This window comes from Selaginella moellendorffii, unplaced genomic scaffold, assembly GCF_000143415.4.
Source record: "Selaginella moellendorffii unplaced genomic scaffold, v1.0 SELMOscaffold_12, whole genome shotgun sequence".
NCBI classification, from domain to species: Eukaryota; Viridiplantae; Streptophyta; class Lycopodiopsida; order Selaginellales; family Selaginellaceae; genus Selaginella; species Selaginella moellendorffii.
This window is the reverse complement of record NW_003314273.1, coordinates 178293-198652: the sequence shown is the minus strand read 5'-3', so window position 1 is coordinate 198652 and position 20360 is coordinate 178293. Positions and strand designations below refer to the sequence as shown.

Below are 20360 nucleotides of genomic sequence, written 5' to 3'. Positions count from 1 at the left end.
CCACTATTTTTTGAAAAACATCACTATATTATCACTAACTTTATATTTTTGGGCAATGATAAAGCATCCCAAGAATACAAAGTTAGTGGTAATATAGTAATATATTCTTTATGATTTAGTTTAGCCAGACCCTAAGACTTGTTGCAAAGAATTATTGGTTGCAAAGCAAGACAAAGAATTATATAAATCTTAACCTACTCTAATTTTTACTAAATAAAAATTTCAATCATTTGGTTGATTAATTTTTTAATTTTTAATTTTATAACTTTACTAGCTATTTATTTTTAAAATAGGAATATAATACAGGAAAATATTAATCCCTTACTGATTAGAAGATATATTTACCTTTTTTGGGCTACAAACTTTTCTTATAGTCGGGTAGACAAAACCATTTGAGTCATTTTTGTAAGAACTTACCGTTGAGACGTGTAGGTTCCATGGCTCAAAGACAAGAACATCACCGTCTTGAGCTCATGATCGATGGAAAAACCAGCTCGTTCTTGTATGCAGAAGTCCTCCGGACAAACATGTTCTCAAAGTTTCGTTAGGGTAATCTTTTCTACTTGACAAAAAGCCAATTTACACTTTGTGGTCTGGTCTTTACATCGAGTGCCAACTTTGAGCTCTCTCTCTCTCTCTCTTACTTAGTCCTTTTTAAGCGTTTGTCTCTACCTTGTTGCGAGCAACCAAAACGAAAAGAAGAAAGAGAGCGAGACCAAGAACCAAGTCAAAAAGGCCATGGCCACCGCTGCTTCATACCTTCCACAGTGATTGTGAGCGCACTGTGCAAGATCGCTGTCGATCAAAACAGTGATACCGGCCGAGGAGCACGCAGCTGCGAGACTGAGGGTGGAGGTGACCTGCAAAATCGTCGCAAAAAGCACTCTCATGAAAAGATTCTAATTTTCCATTTGCTTACCCAGTCTCCAATAACAAGAAGGCTCAAAAGTACTGGATTATGGAGAGTTCTCCTCAAAAGTAGAGCGTATCCGTCCACCACTGCGAGGCTCACGCTCCACAACAATTGCAATGCCATTGCTGCGACTAGATAGCTGTCAACCAAAAAGGAAGAAAAGACCAGCACTTAGAACAAGGAAGGCAAAAAACAAAAACTTAAAGAGCTTTCTCTCACCAGAAGGCTGTGACCGACGAGAAATCTGGAATGGAGATCATGATGCTCAAGGCCGTGACTGCGCAAGCAAACTGGCCAGATCGCAGCACAAGGCCACCCAAAGTACTGGGCATTCCCTCGTAGTCCTTCATGCGCACTCGTGGAGGTGGATCGACGGCTGTTGGAGGCACTCCTACTGGATACACTGCGGGATGGCTAGCGTCCATTGATCAAAGAGAAAACGCTCTCCCGGCCCCCCTCCCGGAGGGGAAATTCTCACTGATCGCGGCTGCCGCGCTGCTGCTGCCGGATCGCCAACTCCATGCCGTGCTTGCCCGCGAGATCTACGTGCATGGAGCCAATTCCTGGCGACAAAGACCCTAGACACCGAGATTTCTTGCCTGAGAGAGCGAGCGCAACGCCAAAACATACCCGAATTCCCCCGCAAGAAGAGCGATCCGATGGGAGCTTTCAGCTGCGCATTCCCCGCCCTCCCCGCCGCGGCCGCATCGATCTTTCTCCCTCCCCTCTGTCGCTTCCTTCGTCGCAAACCCTACATTTTTCTCGCAGTCCACGACAGAAAAGTAGTTCGACCACGCCCGTCGGATGGCCCCCCAGCACCGACGGCGGGCAGGCCACCAAGTGGGCCAATCTCCGCCGCCGACTGCCAACGGCCGCGATCGAGCACGTGACCTAATTCCGCGTCCAAGATTTCCCACTACCCAACACTGATGCCGGTGTGACACTAGTGCTGCGCTCTTTCCAATCTTTTAAAGCTCCCCAATTATCCCCCAGGATCCACGTCCGTACCCTCCCCCGTACTGCGAGTAACAAGTCCTTGCTATTCCTTTCCTCCCCGCGGGGGGCTCCTTGCCTTGCTGAGTTCTTTGAAGCATATATAGTTATATGTGTTGTTGGTGGCCGCGAAATAATGCACAGCATCGGTCGTGCGCTGGAACGACAAAAATTGTCCATGTTTGGGAACCTCCCCTTGCGCTGCCTCTTTGTCCCACAGGACGATTTCATATCGGATGATCGCAATCACCACCCTGTCTCCCGCTTTTCTTCCTTTTTTTTGCTACGTCCCCTCTTTTGCTCCTGTGGAAGAAGAAGTGCGCCATTCCTTCTCGCGATATTGATTGGATCGATGTCTCTATCCACCCATCGCCCATTGCTTGCTCCACGAAGCAAAGGTCTCGCTTCTTCTCGCTTCTTCTCGCTTTCTAGGATAGCTCTAGAGGGGCTGCACAGGAAAAGGAAGCGTGAGATTCTAGAGAATATATTTGCACGGACTTGAGAAAACAAAGAAACACGCTCACCTTCCCGACTGGGAAAAGAAGCAGCATAAAGTGGACGTCCGCAGGAGTACCCACATGTCTTCACAGTCGCTTTCCTTGAATGGGACTTTCCCGTTCCGTCGTGAGCGAGGGACTCAATCAATCAACGAGGACTTCCACGGCAACTGCGAAACAAACAAACATTACCTCGGGACATTAGTCATTTCTCCTAGTCATTGGGGGTAGAAGAGATTAAAGGACGCACTTACACTATACGTTGCTGTATACGTATGTCTCCCCCCAAGTGCAGCACGATGGATACTAGAGAGTACCGAGAAACATCCACAGCCAGCCGTGGCCAATTATTGTTTTTTAGCGTAACAAGATCACCGTCGGTTACTTAGCTTTGTGTTTCGAGAAGCAGCACCGGCAGAAACAAAGATGGAACAGGACAGCGCTTTGGTGTGGCATGGACCCCCTGAAGGAAAAAATTCGTGCCATTATATGCACACAGCTGGTGGGAAATTCCAATCACTTACGGGGGATGCGGTGTGAGGTGGCCGAGGGGATTGCTGTGAAAGATGGATCTGGTGCGAGACGACAAACAATGATGAGTTCACCTCAAATCCTTGAGATGCTGCTGGCTACTGCTTAAAGTTTTTGACGAGACAAGACGTCGATTGCGCTGAAAGGAAAAGAGGAAAACAAAGTTAAGCCAAGATGGATCAATCAATCTGTTCTTAACTCGCCTGAGATCTTGGTATGTGATGACGTATCCGTTTGAAAGTGATCCCGGTCCCGGCCCTGACAATAAGTGGCCAATTTAGCTAAGAAAGCGAAATTTCCTGGCTATAAAAGCGATGACAAGAGTAAAATAAGAGCAACGATGCGGAGATCTAAACCTTCAGGGAAGCGGCATGATGGTCGTATCTGATGGAAAAATGACAGACTGTAGACATCGTGTGCTCCTTGAGCTTGCTTGCTTTCGTTTCCTTACAAACATTTGAATGCGAGGACACTGGAACCCTGTGGAAAGTAAAACATAGGCCGAGAATTAAATGAGACAAACGGAGCTCCGTTCCTCCACTTCTCAGGAGGAACAAACGATCAGTAATAATGGATTACATACCTCGCTCGTCTCCTCCCGCCTTTCTCTCCTCCCCCAGGCAAAAACTCCCTCCTCATTCTCCCACGCAAATCTCTTTCTGTACATTCCATGAAACGTCGTCGCGCATTAATCCCTGCTGTAAGCCGGAACACCTGTTTAGTAAGCAACACATAAACCGTCAACTTCTCCAGGTTTCCCAAAACTAAATGATCACTCTCACACACAAAAGTAGCCCGCCAGCCAGCCAAGCCAGAAATCAGTAGCAGCAGAAGCAGCAGAACAGTGGCCAGGCCCACAGCAGTGACACAGGCAAAATAAGAACACACAACTGACCAGACTAGACTTGAATGGATTGAAAGTAGCACCAGTCCTCTTCCAATCAAAATGCTCCACTCCAGTCCACAGCAGCGAGCAAGCAGCCCAGCTCAACCTCAAAACACATAAAACACTTACAGTCAGTGGTAGTAGTCTACTAGTCACTGAGACAACAGAAAAACAGGCAAGACAAAATATCAAGCAAGAACAAGAAAAACAAATCGAAGAAAAATGCAAGCCAAAGCTTTGAGCAAGCAGCCTAGCCACTTACATTCCCAGACCCAGCTTACGTCACTTGCGTGCCCCAAAATAACATCCCCCTGGAGCGCCGTACCCTCGGTCGTACTGCCGTCTTTTCACTCCGTACCGGTGCATTTACTGCTCCCTGCCATGCACACATGCATACAGGCGGCGCCGCCGTTGGGGCCCCCGCGGCGCAGTAGCGGCGCCGCTCCCCCTCCTTGTTTTTTTCTTTCTCTTCCTCGGACGCCTCCTCCCATTTTTTCCTGGCCATGGCTGCTTTGGTCTTTCCCGCGCCTTCTTCTTGTTTGCTCTTTCGTTCTCGACGAATAAGCTGGTGGCTCTCGAGTGACAAAATGTGAGGAGCGCGAGCGCTGCTCCTGAATGGTCCACAGTCAAGAAGAGGCGAGAAAAACAGACGAAGAACTTACTTCTTCTCCCGTTGCGAAGAGCACTCCTTTTTCCTTCTTTTCTTTTCGGCCGCTCCTCCTTTTGCATTGCTTTGCTCGGCGTTGCTTGCTGTGCTGCTTCTCTCTTCTTGTTGAGGAGAAAAAATGAGTGTAGTCCTGGCCCGGTGCTGCTTGGTGGAGGTGAGTAATGCTTTGCGGGAGCTCGAGTAGCAGAAACTTCTTCTTTGGGCCTTGATATCATCATCATCATCATCATCCTCATCATCATCGTTTTCTCTCCTGCTGCGCTGCGACTGCCGCTGCTACAGCTGCTCCTCCTCCTGCTACTGCTACTACTGCTCGCGTTCGAGTATCGTACTCCTTCTTTTTACTGCTGCTCCTGCTTGTACGATGCTTTGGAAGCCATATCTATTGTATCATCCTGAGCCTCAGGGCCTACTTCGTTCTCGTGTGTGTGTGAAGTCTAGCTGTTCTTGCTTGCTTGATCTTTGTCCCGGCCAGTCCATGTATTGGACGGCTCCTTCCAGCTGTAAGGGCCAAAAGCGATGAATGAGAAGAGCGCGTCTCTCTCCCGGGCAGGAGGAAGAGAGGACCAAAGTATCATACTACCGGCAACTTACTTGCAACTAGTGTTCTTGGTAACCGCCGCCGCCACCGCCGCCGCAAGGGAGCACCAAAAGCGAAGGCCCGAGCTCACATTCGAAGTAAGTGCACTGCTTTACAGCAGCCGAGACTCCCTCACCTTTGGGATTTTTCCAATTCTCTTCCCCGACAGGAATGTCTGCTGTAACAAGCAGAAGTATTTAGTATAGAAGTAGCAGCATATCAAGTACTCACTCGACAGTCCTGGCGACAAGCCTGCTTGCAGCGACTGATGGGATGAATCCATCTCCAAATCCTTCGGGGCAACACGGGGATCCCAGCTGGGTAACAGATAACTGGGATCACGCGGCCACGCCTCACAGCGGTGCGACTTATCACCACCAAGGGGGAGCAGCAGCAGCTCGTCCCGAGTGGGACTGGGAAAGCCAGATGCTACTCGTCCACCACCAAAATCATCCGGGAGGAGGAGCAGCTACAGCGGAGCTCGTCGGAGGAGCTGGAGATGGAGAGCGCAAGCCTCAACTTTTAGCACTCCCGACAGCCACAGCTCTTTGCAACGCCAGGCAGTACAATGTCGCTGCCAATTACTCGGCCACTGCTCTCGCACACCACCACCACCCTGGCTTGTCCATTGCTGCGAGCTACAGCGCTGGCCCGGGCCTGAGAAGCTACGCCGGGGGATTGAGCGACGGATACCATCAGCAAAGCCAAAGTCACCACCATCACCAAGCAGCACAAAACTTGCAGCAACAGCAACAGGCAACGGGATTTTACGCTCACGGATCAGCCTGTCCGCCGAGCGACCTCAATGCGGAGCTCCGGTCCTACGACCAGCGGAGGAGATTCTTGGGAATGCAAATGCTGGAGTCAGCGGAACACAAAAACATGCTCGACTTTGTCAAGAGGGAAGACATGTACTCGCTGGAGCCACACGCTAGGATAGGACTCAATCTGGGAGGACGGACGTACTTCTCGGCCGAGGACTCGGCTAGACTGGGGAAAAGGAGCCGCATGAACGCTCTAGGGACTCATGCGCCTATGTGCCAAGTGCAAGGATGTGCAGCGGACTTGAGCAAAGCCAAGCATTACCACCGGCGGCACAAAGTTTGCGAGATACACTCGAAAGCACCCAACGTAATTGCCAATGCACAGACTCAACGGTTTTGCCAGCAATGCAGCAGGTACGTATCTCTCTCACCGTTGCTCGTTCAGCTCTCCTTGTTGCATCGACAATCTTCTCCCTGTGATGTTCTCCGTGTGATCTTTGCCTGTAGCTAGAATCTGCATTTATGAAAAGAGAAGCTTTAGTTGTTCAGACAAGAAAAAAAAAAGAGAGGGAACATAAACCACTAGCAACATAAACGGAAAGGCGAGAGAATTTCTTAAACCCAAAGGTTCTACATGCTTACGTTGCTACTGGTTCGTTGTCTCGTCAGGTTCCACCCCTTATCAGAGTTTGACGACACGAAAAGAAGCTGTAGAAAGCGACTCGCCGACCATAACCGTCGGCGGCGAAAGCCGCAGCACAGTGCCGTAGCCACCATATCCTCGGAGCCATTTAAATCCGAGGAACAATCTACAAACATACGCACAAGTAAGTCGAAGAATACTATACTGGAATTAAAAAAACAGAGAGAAATGAAAGAATGAAAAAGAAAACATAGCTAACGTACCAGTGCTTGTGCCTGTGTAGTAATCGAAGGCGACCACAAGCCAACAATGCTGCTCCACCACAAAAGTAACTCCCCAACAGCATCGCTCACGGACAGGGATAGTCTCAGCTCAGGAGGAGCAAACAGGCTGCAAGGCCACCAGCAGCAGCAGTCCCCCAGTTTCGGGACAATGGACGAGAAACTCGCGGCAGCGAACAGCAGGAGCTCGTTAATGCGCTCGGCCCAAGCCGGGCAGCAAGCAGCAACACCGCTTCCCAGCTCCGACGTACAAGCACTCGTACTTTCGGTGGTTTCACGGACACCATCTTCCGCACAGAGTACCCGGCAATCTCCAGGGACGCAAGAATCCGTGTACCAGCAGTACCTGCAAGGCCCGAGCCTCTCGCTATCGTCAGCCGGGATAGGCAGCAGTGCTCACCAGCAAAGCTCTCCGGTCGCCTCCTACAGCTCCTCAGCTATGGTGGAGCAACAGCACCACCACTCGGTTCCATGGCTGGCTCGACCTTTGCAAACTTTCACGCCGCCGCCACCGGCACCACCACCTAGCAGGGAAAGCATCGATCAGACCTCGAGCTTACAAATGAACTCCAGCCCCCAGCAGCAGCAATTCGTACTGGCGAGATCCGAGCAGCAACTGGGAAGGCTGGGCTTGAACCAAAGCATGCAAAGCTCCGCGGCCTTGAATCACCCAGGCACCCAGCACCAGCTGCTGGCGCTCATCGAAAACAATCCAATCCACTCCAGCGGCAACAATCCGGCTCACCCGCAGCAGCTCACCTCTTCTGTCGACGCAGACGTCAAGCCCGTCCTCGCCGCGGCGGCGCTCCAACACCACCATCACCGCGGCCACGGCCACTCGGAGATCCTGCGAGCCCGATCCTCCTCCTTCGGCTCCTCCTTCTACGACTCCAGCAGCGGGATTGGATGATCGATCCATCGCAAGCAAGAACCCTAGGAAAGAAGAAAAACCCTAAAACAGAGAATTTGGCGGTAAATTTCTCTTCAAAAGACTCGTACGGTAAACGGTCAAACGGCTCAAAATCATAAACAAAAGCTCTTCACGCTATGAAAATTTTCATTTTATCCAAATCTTCGCGAGCGAATCCTGGCTTTCAATAAAGAAGAAAAAGAATGGGGGCGAAACCAAAGCCATAAAAACGAGAATGAATTTCTTTTGGAAAAGGCCTCCACCAAACTGTGACCCAACCCATTAAAATCCCACTCTCGCCTTCCAATTCTTCAATACGCTCGCCACCAAACGAACCAAACGAACCAAGCTTTGATCCACGTTTCCACAGCCGGTTTGCAGATCACTTCTCTATACTTCTTTCCTTTGTTCTTCCTGATTGAGTTCGTCCTGATTGAGCGAGAGCCACTCCTCCTGTCGCTAGCTAGAGCTTTTGATCCAAACACTCACGGCGATTATGTGTGTCAAGACCCTTTCCCTATCGCGTGTCAGTGCTTCTCGCTCGGATCCCTTTTCTTGCGTGTCCAGGGCAAGTCAAAGATCTGCAGGACAAAGCAGCTACGATGTTAGTCTCCCACAAACAGGAGCAGCAGAAAGCAAAGAAAACAAAGCCGAATACCTCAAAAGCTGCGCAGACAAGAGAGGAAAGCTTCCAAAGCTAAACCAGCGCCAAGAAGCATGTTAGAACACGAGAAATAAAACAAAACAAAAGCATGTGCAGCTCTGCTACACTACACAACTATGGCATACAATTTGTAAAAGGGTAGAAAATATAACAGTCTATTTCAGGGTGTCCACATGGCATTCTTCTATAGGATTAGCATTAAATGTTAATCCCATTGCAATGGATGCCCCATGGATGTTAGCCCAATGGGTGGATGATGTCCACATAATATGAACATTGTGTTATACATATATAATTTCATCGAACTTAAGGATTCATTAAGTCTTAAGGTTTAGGATGCCTTCCTTGTGTTTCTTGGCACTAGATGTTGAAAGCAACTTAGTTTGTTGGTGATTGGTTTCAAATGTTTTTGTGGGTAATGTTGGAAGTGGCTTTGATTCACTATTAATTTGCTCTTCATGAACTTTGAAATTCTTACCATGAGTGTTCCCTTCTAGATTTACTTCAAACTTGTATCATTGAAACCTTTCCTTCTAGGTTTACTGGAAGATGTGGAGGAAGAGGAGGAGGATAACCTTCCATGGTTTAGGGGTGGATAATGACAATGATGTTCTCCCAAAGGTTTGGTTAGTTTCCAACTTTTTAGATTTAATTCAATTCATTTGTATATTTCTATGCCTTCCATCATTTTTTGCAATTGAGAGGTTTTGGTCGCATTTGGTACTTAAATGCACTTGAAGATCCTTGAGACTAAAACTACTACTTATTTTGCATGTTAATCCAAATTGGAGAGGTGTATATTACAATGTACCACCCAAAAAGGTATTTCATCACATCTAGACTAACAATGCCATGAATCAAGATGGCACAAATTGAGGTATTATCAATTCCCAATCTAACTGTTGGACTGAAGGATACTAGTTTAGCCGACACCAAATTTATGAAGCCTTAATCACTCATGACCTAAGATTCTTGATAAGGATTCGATGATAGATTTACAAGAATGAAGAGGTTTATGCACTTTGTTATATGGATTGTGAGTATTCTTTCATTTTTGCTTTTTGTGATCACATATGATAACATGTTTATTGTAGTATATTGCAAACTTATAAGCTATAGTTTCTATGCACATGTCATTATTTGCAGGGTAATTCATTATATTGTACTTGCAAATTAGCTACCTCCAAAGAATCCCATGCAATATTTAATACATATGTGTAGGTTATTTATCAATTTGGAAGGCCCAAGCACATCCAAAGCAACAATGCTCCAGAGCACAATGAAGTTGAGAGGGACATGGTTTGATGTTGGGGTCTAGCAGCTAGGATGGGACATCAACACATAACTAAGTACTCATAACATTAGAGTTTTATCGACATAAAGATTAAATCCATTTTGTTTTATAACGTATAGAGCATTTGTGGAAAGAGTTCTTATATGGTTTTATAAACACCTTTTCGAGGCTATGGAAGACATAGGAATTCTCAATGTATCTAATCTATGGCATAAGTAAAGCTTATATTGTGTCTTTGCTCCATACCTCAAGAAGAATATTTTGCACTGGATTGCACCCTAGAGAGAGCTTGGGTAAGAATATTGATAATGTTACAAAATTCCTCCTAAATTGTGCTTCTATAAAATTATAGTAGCTATTGGTAGAAAAGATATTGAAGATATACCTAAACCATTTCTCTCTAATGTTAAAGATGCAACTCTGTTAGAGGTAATTTTTAGAGCAAGAATAAAACAATTTATTTTCTGTAGGACACACACCAACCACTCGATTTATCAAGCTTCACAACATGGACATCAACTCCAATAACATCCCACCCACAACTCCTAATTGCATTTGAACAAGTAGAGTGTTATCTAATATTGCATATGCTACAACACAAGTGGAATCTCTATCACACAAACCCATATAGTGCCATTACTATTAGCCCATTTACACCTACTACTACTCCACTAGTCATTACAATTGCTGCAACTCCATCTATTAATACAAGTGCCACTTCCTTGCTATCTACCTCCTGAAATAACAAGTGGTCTAGTTGGGTAAGTTTTTCATTGGTATTTATCATTTTTCCATGTGTTTTCCCACGTAAGGTGAGTTGATAATGCCGTTACACTAGCAAGCTTATAGTTCCCTATCAGCATTCCATAACTACTTCCAAAGATTAACATCATCATCTAATGGAGCTTCAATATCCAAATATATCCATATTGACCCTCAAGGTAGGCTACCATCTAAGCCATAAGTATAGTATGACCTTATGCGCTCTTTTTTTTTTTATCTTGGATTCCTTTAACTCATTTTTGTTTTGTTGTGCACCACTTGTGGTTGTAGTGCACACCTATACCAATAACAATTAGCAATCCTTATCTTGTCATCATGGACACTATGGCAGTCAGTTCAAAGTCATTGGTGGCATATCATCTTCAACACCTTTGATCTCCTGGCTGTTACTACAACCTTTGTCACCAAGTGGATTGCAATCCCAAACTATACTTCTATAGTAGGAAAAGAGTGTTATTAATGAAGGTGACAGAACTTGAAGAACTAATAATAGACCTCCTAAAGTGTCTCATATACCAACATTTTTTTCTAGCCTGGCATGGCTTAACATGTGATTCTACTATCACTCCAAGCTTCATGAATTCAACCCTCATCCATGACTAACCCAAGAGCATTTGTTCGTTCTGGCACTCCATTATATTTTCTACCTTTTTATGAATTGCACGCAAGAATCCGAGCACCAACAGTACCTGCAAGGCCTGAGCCTCTTGCTATCATCAGCCAGGATAGGCAGCAATGCTCACCAGCAAAGCTCTCTAGTCACCTCCCACAGCTCCTTAGCTATGGTGGAGCAATAGCACCACCACTTGGTTTCGACCTTTGCAAACTTTCACGCTGCCACCACCACCACCACCTAGCAGGGTCAAACCTAGAGCTTACAAATGAACTCCAGCCCCAAGCAGCAGCAATTCATACTGGCAAGATCCGAGTGGCAACTGGGAAGGCTTGGCCTGAACCAAAGCTCTGCGGCCTTGAATCACCCAGGCACCCAGCACCAGCTGCTGGCACTCATAAAAAAAAATCCAATCCACTCCAGCGGCAACAATCCGGCTTACCCGCAGCAGCTCACCTCTTCTGTTGACACAGACGTCAAGCCCGTCCTCGCCGCAGCAACAGTCCAACACCACCACCATCACCACCACCACCACCACCACCACGGCCACTCGGAGATCCAGCAAGCCCGATCCTCCTCCTTCAGCTCCTCCTTCTACGACTCCAGCAGCGGGATTGCATGATCGATCCATCGCAAGCAAGAACCAAGAAAAGCCCTAAAACAGAGAATTTGGCGGTAAACTTCTCTTCAAAAGACTAGGGCTCGTACGGTAGACGGTCAAACGGCTCAAAATCATAAACAAACGCTATGAAAATTTTCATTCTTCCCAAATCTTCGCGAGCGAATCCTGGCTTTCAATAAAGAAGAAAAAGAATGGGGGCGAAACCAAAGCCATAAAAACGAGAATGAATTTCTTTTGGAGAGGCCTCCACCAAACTGTGACCCAACCCATTAAAATCCCACTCTCGCCTTCCAATTCTTCAATACGCTCGCCACCAAACGAACCAAACCAGCCAGCCAACCAAAGGCCAGCAGCAGATTTTTTGGCTTTGATCCACGTTTCCACAGCCGGTTTGCACATCACTTCTTTATACTTCTTTCCTTTGTTCTCGCTTTGTTCTTCCTGATTGAGTTCGTCCTGATCGAGCGAGAGCCCCACTCCTCCTGTCGCTAGCTAGAGCTTCTGATCCAAGCACTCACAGCGATTATGTGTGTCAAGACCCTGTTGCTCAACACCTTTCCCCATCGCGTGTCAGTGCTTCTCGCTCGGATGCCTTTTCTCGCGTGTGCGGGCCAAGTCAAAGATCTGCAGGACAAAGCAGCTACGATGTTAGTCTCCCACAAACAGGAGCGGCAGAAAGCAAAGAAAACAAAGCCGAATACCTCGAAAGCCGCACAGACAAGAGAGGAAAAGCTTCCCAAAGCTAAACCAGCGCCGAGAAAGATGTTAGAGCGCGAGAAAGAGAACAAAACCAAAGCCTGTGCAGCTCCGCTACACTACACAACACCTGTTGCAGGCCCGGCCCACACAAACGAGGAACAAAAAAAACAAAAAAAACACAGATTGAAAAAACAAGAGGAAGAATTCTGCTGGCTTGTAGTTAGTATTTTCTTATAAACAACGACGACGAGCTGGATGATGCGGGCAACTTACACAGCTCGGTGGCCCCTCGAGCAACACCACCAACAACACGCTTGCGGGTGTTGTTGAAGGTGTTGAATTCTTGAAGCGCGTTGCTGGAAATCTCTAAGAATCGTCAGAGAGCTAGAACCACGTCTTGAAAGTATGTATATAAGCTAGAAGTTAAGCCCTGCTTGTGCGTGTGAGAGAGAGAGATTAGAAAGCTTATCTCTCTTTCACGACCGCGCGCCGCCTCCATTTCCTTCGTGTTTTCGTAAACTCGATGATCTTTATTCGAGTACTTAGCTCCTCGCTTGTTCTTCTTGTTCTTGGTTCGTTCTTCTTGCTTTTTCTACTTCGTCTGGATTGTCAAACTGAATCACCACCACCACCACCACCACCATCACGACGATTCATGCTTGTAATTCTGGCGAATCGTGCAAGCAACCGCCTGAGCCCAGTGCCTGATTCGTGTTTTCACTTGCTGGGGATGATCACCTAGACGGAAAAAGAAAAAAGGATAACACGCTTCGATGAGCGATACGAAACCAAAGGAAGCAACCATGAAAGAGCTTGAAAGAACTTACCAGGACTGGAGACGGTCCAGGAGGGAGAATTCATGGGACTGCCAGTCCCATCGCTGCCTGTTCCATCGTCGTCCACTGTCGAAACGGGAGAGCCCTTGTTCTGGTACTGCTGGTTGATCGCGTAGCACAGCTCCAGCGCCGGGAGCGTGTTCCACAGCCGGGGATCCGCCTGGTTGCTAAACCCAAATCCCAGATCGATGCTTCCTCTCAGCTCGTCCAGATCCTCGTCGGTCAAGCTGCGAGCTCGAAACCGCGTCTTATCCGCGGCGCGAGCAGTGCTGTCCAGCCGTGGCAGCGGCCGCTCGCCACAGTCGGAGACGCTCCGCCCCACTGCTCGGGCCTGGCGATTCTCGGTCGCCTGCTTCATCTCCTCGAGCAAATGCTGGTCCCTCTTGCGCTCCCAGGCCTCGTCCAGCTCCACCTCGCGATTCCTGGGCCGAAGAACCCTGCGGCGCATCCCCGGATCCTTGCTGCCGCCTCCGCTTCCCGAGGATCTGGGGATGTTCACGGGCGCGCTCTTGCTCCCGTGAGCGCCGCCCTGGACGAGATCCGTGCCGCCGCCAGCGACTGAGCCCAGTATCGCCGGCGCCTCTGACGACATCCCAGCCTTGAAATTGATGTTCTCCACATCCCCGTGACGCTGTCGGTATGATCCAAACGCGGAGAAGGGCTTGGTGGCCGCGCCCTCTGGGATCGCTACTACTTCTTCGCTTACTTCCTGATGGTTCGTCGACCTCTCCTCGAGCACTGCCGTCACACTGCTGCTCATCGCCCTCGCCTAGCTTGAAGCTCGCTACCAAATATACAAAAGAATCGAAAAGAAGAAAAGCAGATCGAAAGAGAAGAAAACTCTATAGAGGCTACGAAGAAACGAAGCTCGAAACCAAAGAAAGAAAGAAAAAAAGGGGAGAAAAAAACGAAGAAACAAAAGATCTGCGCGTTGGATCGCAGGGAATGCGGCCCGGATTACCGAGACGGGAGGGCGGCGCCGATCACCGATCGATCTCCTTGCTGGCTATGGCGGTGGAGAGGATCGCCCCGCCCTCCCCTGCTCGCACAGAAAAAATCATAAAACCCTAAATCCTTGACGACGCCTAAAACCAAGGCAAGAAAATGACAGCCTGGCGGCCAGCTGGCGCAAAATTCTCGCGCATATGCCCTGGAATGTGCTCGGTCGTGGGCTCGATTCTTGCGGCATACGCCCAAAACTTGTCCACCACACTTCACACATCACACCATGCAAGCGGACAAAGAATGGGAGGCATTTGTCCAAAGTCTAGCTTGCTTAAATGGATTTGTGTTGCCAGCTAGATTTGAGATAGAAGCTTGGATTTTAATCAGCACCACAATCATAAAATCACCAGTGTCAATGTTGCCTAAAAATTTTCTCCATCCAGTTGTTTTCGAGCTTGGATGATTTCTGGGTGGGCTCTCGCTGGGCGATTCTTTGCCATCCATTGTTTGGAGAATCCATTGGGTGCCACCAAGCACATCATTAACGCATTATCACAATCCCACCAACTCTTAAAAATACGGAGGAGAAAAAATTCTCTTTTATTACACGCAAGCGCCACACACTGTGCAACGTCAGCGCTCGTTGGCTTAGCAAGTGGGAATACGTCTAGATTCCATTATTTTGCGAATATTTATAATGTAGCACGAGGCATGTCACAGGTGCAGCGTGCTACTCATGCAGAGATTCTTTGACCTTCAGAACGTTCCAAGCCAGCTGAAAATTTCGAGGCTGCAAGCAAGTATATTTAATCCTTTTAATCTCAACATGGTATTAGATTGAAAACAGGTTTTAAGACTTAACAATCTACATCTGAAATAGAGGAAGAAGCCTGTAGTACTAGTGGCTGGACCTATAGTGAAATGTCTTGCTCAAAAGTTCCTAATGCACTGGATTGAGAACCCAAAATCACATCATCAAGGTTTATCACTCGTAGATAGCGAGCTGCAAGCCTTGACTAGATTTGCAATATCCCACAATTCAAGCAAGAATTCTCATTCGCACAATGGGGTATGACAAATCACTTTTATTCTTAAAACTTCGTCGGCGTGAATCTTGCTTTTTTGCTCCTGTCTTCTCTCTTTTGCAAGCATGGTAAAGAGGAGAAGAACAAGAACTCTGATTACTATCTTTCTTTGATACCATGGTTTCAAACTTTCCATTGATGCAAGCTTGTTGTCAATCAATCTGCCTTAGATTGAAGAAACTCTTCCGTGTGAAGAGCATGAGGCATGCTGTGTAGCAGTCCAAAAGATCAACAAGGATACAAACATAGATCGCTACTAGATCATGAAGCAAGAGGATTCTGTTCATGCCATAATAGCTGGTGCCTGGGAAATCAACATGTCATGGCTGGCTCAGCACAATGAGATGACAAAGCTTGTCAATTGCCACATGCAACCAGGAGAGTCTGCAAAAAGTAGAAATCATGATGATAGTTAGTAATTTCAAGTACATCAAGCAGCATCTCTCCTCCCTTGCAACATCCCACAAAGGAGGTTGTAAAGAGAGGCATTCAAGCTATAGATGACTCGGAACACACCTATGGTGGCTACTATTAGAGGATCATCATCCTATGTTGGGATGGACAGGAGCTTGATCTAGATGCTATGAAAAAGCATTTATACACTCAAGTGTTTGGACAAACACAACAGCAACAACATCATCAGTACTAACTACTGCATAGAATTGGCGGAAAGCACACTAACAATGGCCTTTCCTTGTTTAAACAGTGTTAGGGAAAGTTTGGACTAAAGTGTTGTTACAGATGTCATGAAGTTGGAGACAAGGCAAAGGCCATTTGTCAATCAGTACATAAAGCAAAAGAATTGTCCTTAAGCAAACGTTGTTAAATTTGAGGATGGTGAATCACATGAATACTAAGGTCTCTATTTTCTTTATATAACATCATATAACACCATAAAGTGGTGGATTGTAACACACATTTTGTCAGCAAATAAACTTGCTTCCTCAAGCCTTAATTTTGCTAGGTTTGATCAAAGTGTTCATATAGTTTGTGGTTTATCAATCCAAATTTGTGGGATTGAATCAGTTCTCAATAAAATATTACACTATATTCTCTATGTTCTTCAAGTTTCAGTGAATTCTTTTTCAATATCAAAACTCTCCCAAGATAGGATTTGTGTACAATTTCACTACCAATGATAAAGATAGCATTCTCAAAATTAATTTATATTATCTATTAGAATCTTGTCATCATGAGAAGGGAAGATGATAAAGCTACTAATAAAATGCTTAATAAATCAAGAATAAAAAATGGATCTATGTTGAATATTCAAAGTTCTTAAAACACTTTTTATGATATGTATATATATTTTAAGTGAATTTAAATTTATATATAATTCCAAATGCCACATCTGGATAGAATTCCTAACTGCTATTAATAAAATATATTTGATTTGGTTAAAGAAACTCATTCATTGGCTTACACTTGCTAGTGTTAAGAACTTTTGCAATATTAAGCCTAAGATAACTTACCAAGACACGTTAGTCTTATTTTGGTTCTATTAATTATTTATGGAAAGTGTCTAGATTTGTTAATGAGGCATATTTACAAAATGTAAAGATTGTGTTAAACACGACAATATTGTTCTTATGCTTAAATTCACAATTTAACACCATTTCATATTTATAAAGTTTTTGAGTTTGTCCTAAAAGCCAACTCTTAAGAGATTGGAGTAAAAGCCCAAAACATGTTTTTATATAAGGGTATTGTTTGTTTTTTTCTTCTACATGGGTTTAAGCCTAAACTCTATACTATATTAACTGATGGAATATTTATATCCTTGTGTTAGGGTACCAATGCTAAAAAAGCATTAAACTTCATTTGCCTTTGTTTTGTATGTTGATCTTAATATAGATATTGAAAACTTTAAAACTATTCTAGTGGTATTGCTTTATGTTTTTATGCCTCTACATCTTGGATGTACATTCATGTTCTATGCTCTTGTTTCTTAAGAGTTTAATTCCATCCCTTCATTTAGTGGCTCAAAACTTTAAACCTCAAATTCCGGCATATGTATTCAATAGTTGCCTTATAGTTATCATATAGTAAATTACTATAGGGTATATAGTCAAAACCTGTGTCCTACATATATAGAGTTAAGCATTTTTATAGTTGAATAATACTAAAAATCCAAATTCAAGAACTTATATTAATCTTGAGTTCAAATCTCATATATAGAGGTTTAAGGTTTGACTCCCATTGTGGCTAGTAATCATAAACATGCTCACAAATAGATAGTAAATACATGACATCCCATCCCCCCCTCCCCCTCTAATGCCAAGCACCAAATTGCAATTAAAGTGATGTAAGACTAAACTTAAGTGGATATTGTTAATTTATAACTAATTAACAATATATATATATATATAAGAAATACTTTCAAGTACAATCACTAGAAGAATATCTAAGCTAACTAAATAAATAATATAATCTATGATATTGGTACTTCAAATCAAGGTTGGTAGAACCTTAAACTCCTTAAACTTATAAACACAATGAGAAATAAGCTTATAAATGTGATTTTTAGGAAAATACCCAAATCAGTCAAACAAATAATACAATTTATAGTATTTACACTTTGAGTCAAAGATGGTATAAATCTCAAACTTGAAGAGTTTGTGATTTTCCAATGTCAACAATGTTGCCAAACCTTTGATTCAATTGGGAATAATCAACAACATAGTAATGAGAAAAGTAATGGTACATGAACAAAATTTAAAGCAATAGCATGAATAACAATGGAACCATTTATAAGATTAAGTGTTGGAAGAAATAAATATAACCTATAAAGATGAAGGTCATAGTTGATGAAAAATGAAAAGTGATATGTTAAATAGTATTGAAAACTATTATAAAAAAACTCAACAAAATGAAGGAGATCAATTTAATCATTCTGTTGATGGGAAATAAAGTATCAAAAATACTATTCAAGATTTTTTGATACTTGTTCATGGATAGTATGTGAAAGAAGAAAATAAAATGACCCTAAAAGGTGGAAAAATTTGAAAATGATCACTTATAGAAGATAATATCATTTAGCAATTCATGAAGACAGAAAATTTCTTTATATATAAGCTAAAACAAGTGCTTTCCATCAATTGTCTTTTAATATGGCAAAAATGTGCTAATTTGATAAATCAATTGACCACAACAAGGATTTTGCAAATCCTTGATAATATAAAAGATCAATAAGGAAATTTATACAAATATTGAAAGCCATAAAACAAAATAAGGGGTTAGAGAAGACTAATATCAAAAAGAATCTTTCTAATTGTTTTATTAGGAATTCTCAAATTCATATGTGTCCAAAAAAAATGAGTTTCTTTATTTGGTAGTTGACTATTATAATCTCAACAAACTCACCATTCCTAATTAATTAATATATATTAATTTATTAAATATTGTTGTAGCTTTTCAAATCTTGGTTCTTCAACTAAATTAATTTGTATAATATTTACAATTTTATTTGCATTTAGAAACGGAATGATTGGAAAACACCATTCCATACTAGTTATAACCACTTCAAGTATATAGTAATACTTTATAGTGTAACTAACACTTTTGCTATTTTCCAACAAATGGCAAACAATATTTTCATCTTTTTTGATGATATTTTTATCTTTTTTAAAAGGAAAACATAACTATCATGTTTGTCTTTTTCTTTAGCATCTTCAATAATGAAGAAATATTCCTTTGATAAAGTTTTGGTGAAATTTTCTGGCTATATTATTTTATCATATTTCTTACCTAAAGTTTTCACCATTTTTTAGTAGCATATTTTTAGTAGCAATATCCAACTTTTAATTTATGATGTTTTATATTTTTTTGTTTTATGAACTTTTATCAGTGTTTCATTCAAAAAGTTTCCAAAATCATTCTTCTTTTAATGTGATTCACTATAAAGAGTACCTTTTTTTAATAGTCTTTTGCTATTTAAATTTCTTTGATTTTCTGAAGTTTACATTCACTTCTACTTTACTTTTCATCTATATAGATAAAACAAAATTTTATTTTATTGAGGCAAATGCTTCAAGTTTTATTTTATACACTATCTTGTTGCAAGAGGAATTAAATAACAAGATTCACCCACTCTTTGAAATATACCACTGTAGAGATTAATTTGCAATTTTAGGCCTTTGAAGCTTTCATTTCCTTTAAAAGTCTTTTCCATATGATCACAATTACAACAACTTTTAGTTTTGGTCTTTGGTATGTATCCTCAATTAGTGTCAAACTCAGTGGTTATAATTACTATTCAGTTAGTTTATAATTATATATTACTAATGAAAAGTGAATAGGAAAGTTGATACTTTTACTCAATATAGTTATATCACACTATCACTTAAAGACTTTCTATTCAAATTTTGACATTAGAGTCTTTTGGATTTCTTTTGCTTCAAAATCAATTCCTTTGCACAAACTTTTTACTCACTCCTTCAATTTTATATTTATAAAAGGCATACTAAACAAAGGCCTCAAATCCATTTGTTCAAAAAACTTGACAATCAATTTCTTTCTATATATGGTGGTTTTTGATTTTATCAATTTTGAGATGGATTTGATCAATTTTGGGAATTCTTCATAAAAAGACAATTGATGGAAAACAATTAACCAAACTTATTTACAAAGAAATTTTCCATCTTCATAGTCTCAGAAAATATTACTAGTGATTAAAGGCCTTAATTTGTTTCTATCTCTTCAAATCCTTTCTCAAACTTATGCCTTCTCAATTGCTAAGCACTACACTAAGGTGGATATGTTTAAAATGGAAGAAATATACTACATTCTTTCTTTTATAATCTCTATTAAATAGTTCAAATCATTCATCAAAGTGTCTTTAAATTTTATATCATGTTTTTAATGCTGTCATATGTGGTGAGATCATTCATTGACAATCTTGTTAGAACTTAATTTGAAATAAGAAACTGCAGATTTAAAAATCATGAAGTACTTTTCCAAAAAATCCTTCCGACCAATCTCACAACAATGGGAACACGTCTCTATACTTCCAGCTTAAAGTCTTTAAAGTGTTTTTGTTCCTCAACAATAGTAAAAAAATACATTGTTATACTTAGATCATCATGAGAACACATTAAAACTCGTTTTGAAGACAAAACAGGGGCAAAGAATGAGGATAGTTAACCCAATACTGAC

The 20360-nt window shown here is 43.0% G+C and overlaps 5 protein-coding genes and 2 long non-coding RNA genes across 7 annotated transcripts; 1 reads left to right on the top strand and 6 right to left on the bottom strand.

The window, feature by feature from the left end:
• Positions 1-530: 530 nt before the first annotated feature.
• Positions 531-1683, bottom strand: LOC9659206 (CASP-like protein 5A1). Its single transcript, XM_024674323.1, has 4 exons — positions 1544-1683; positions 1133-1491; positions 920-1052; positions 531-860 (listed from the first exon to the last, which is right to left on the bottom strand). Exons 2-4 carry the CDS (start codon positions 1336-1338, stop codon positions 669-671), a joined length of 531 nt encoding a protein of 176 aa, XP_024530091.1. The 5' UTR covers positions 1339-1491; positions 1544-1683; the 3' UTR covers positions 531-668.
• A 311-nt stretch (positions 1684-1994) lies between these two features.
• On the bottom strand, positions 1995-3036 carry LOC112346156. Its single transcript, XR_002992314.1, has 4 exons — positions 2928-3036; positions 2658-2866; positions 2431-2573; positions 1995-2354 (listed from the first exon to the last, which is right to left on the bottom strand). It is a non-coding gene; the product is annotated as an uncharacterized LOC112346156 (long non-coding RNA).
• Positions 3037-3117: 81 nt separating this feature from the next.
• Positions 3118-4186, bottom strand: LOC9660097. The gene is made up of 5 exons (XM_024674433.1): positions 4146-4186; positions 3830-3926; positions 3518-3648; positions 3291-3414; positions 3118-3192 (listed from the first exon to the last, which is right to left on the bottom strand). Exons 1-5 carry the CDS (start codon positions 4184-4186, stop codon positions 3118-3120), a joined length of 468 nt encoding a protein of 155 aa, XP_024530201.1.
• Positions 4175-4729, bottom strand: LOC112346195. The gene is made up of 2 exons (XM_024674547.1): positions 4483-4729; positions 4175-4431 (listed from the first exon to the last, which is right to left on the bottom strand). The coding sequence occupies exons 1-2, from the start codon at positions 4727-4729 to the stop codon at positions 4187-4189; spliced, it is 492 nt and encodes a 163-aa protein (XP_024530315.1). The 3' UTR covers positions 4175-4186.
• Positions 4730-5319: 590 nt separating this feature from the next.
• LOC9659205 lies at positions 5320-7809 on the top strand. The gene is made up of 3 exons (XM_002969411.2): positions 5320-6245; positions 6501-6658; positions 6758-7809. Exons 1-3 carry the CDS (start codon positions 5341-5343, stop codon positions 7663-7665), a joined length of 1971 nt encoding a protein of 656 aa, XP_002969457.2. The 5' UTR covers positions 5320-5340; the 3' UTR covers positions 7666-7809.
• Positions 6133-6825, bottom strand: LOC112346196. Its single transcript, XR_002992330.1, has 3 exons — positions 6738-6825; positions 6474-6640; positions 6133-6345 (listed from the first exon to the last, which is right to left on the bottom strand). It is a non-coding gene; the product is annotated as an uncharacterized LOC112346196 (long non-coding RNA).
• Positions 7810-12523: 4714 nt separating the features above from the next.
• LOC9659204 lies at positions 12524-14254 on the bottom strand. The gene is made up of 2 exons (XM_002969159.2): positions 13168-14254; positions 12524-13078 (listed from the first exon to the last, which is right to left on the bottom strand). The coding sequence occupies exons 1-2, from the start codon at positions 13934-13936 to the stop codon at positions 12984-12986; spliced, it is 864 nt and encodes a 287-aa protein (XP_002969205.1). The 5' UTR covers positions 13937-14254; the 3' UTR covers positions 12524-12983.
• Between the last annotated feature and the right edge of the window lie 6106 nt (positions 14255-20360).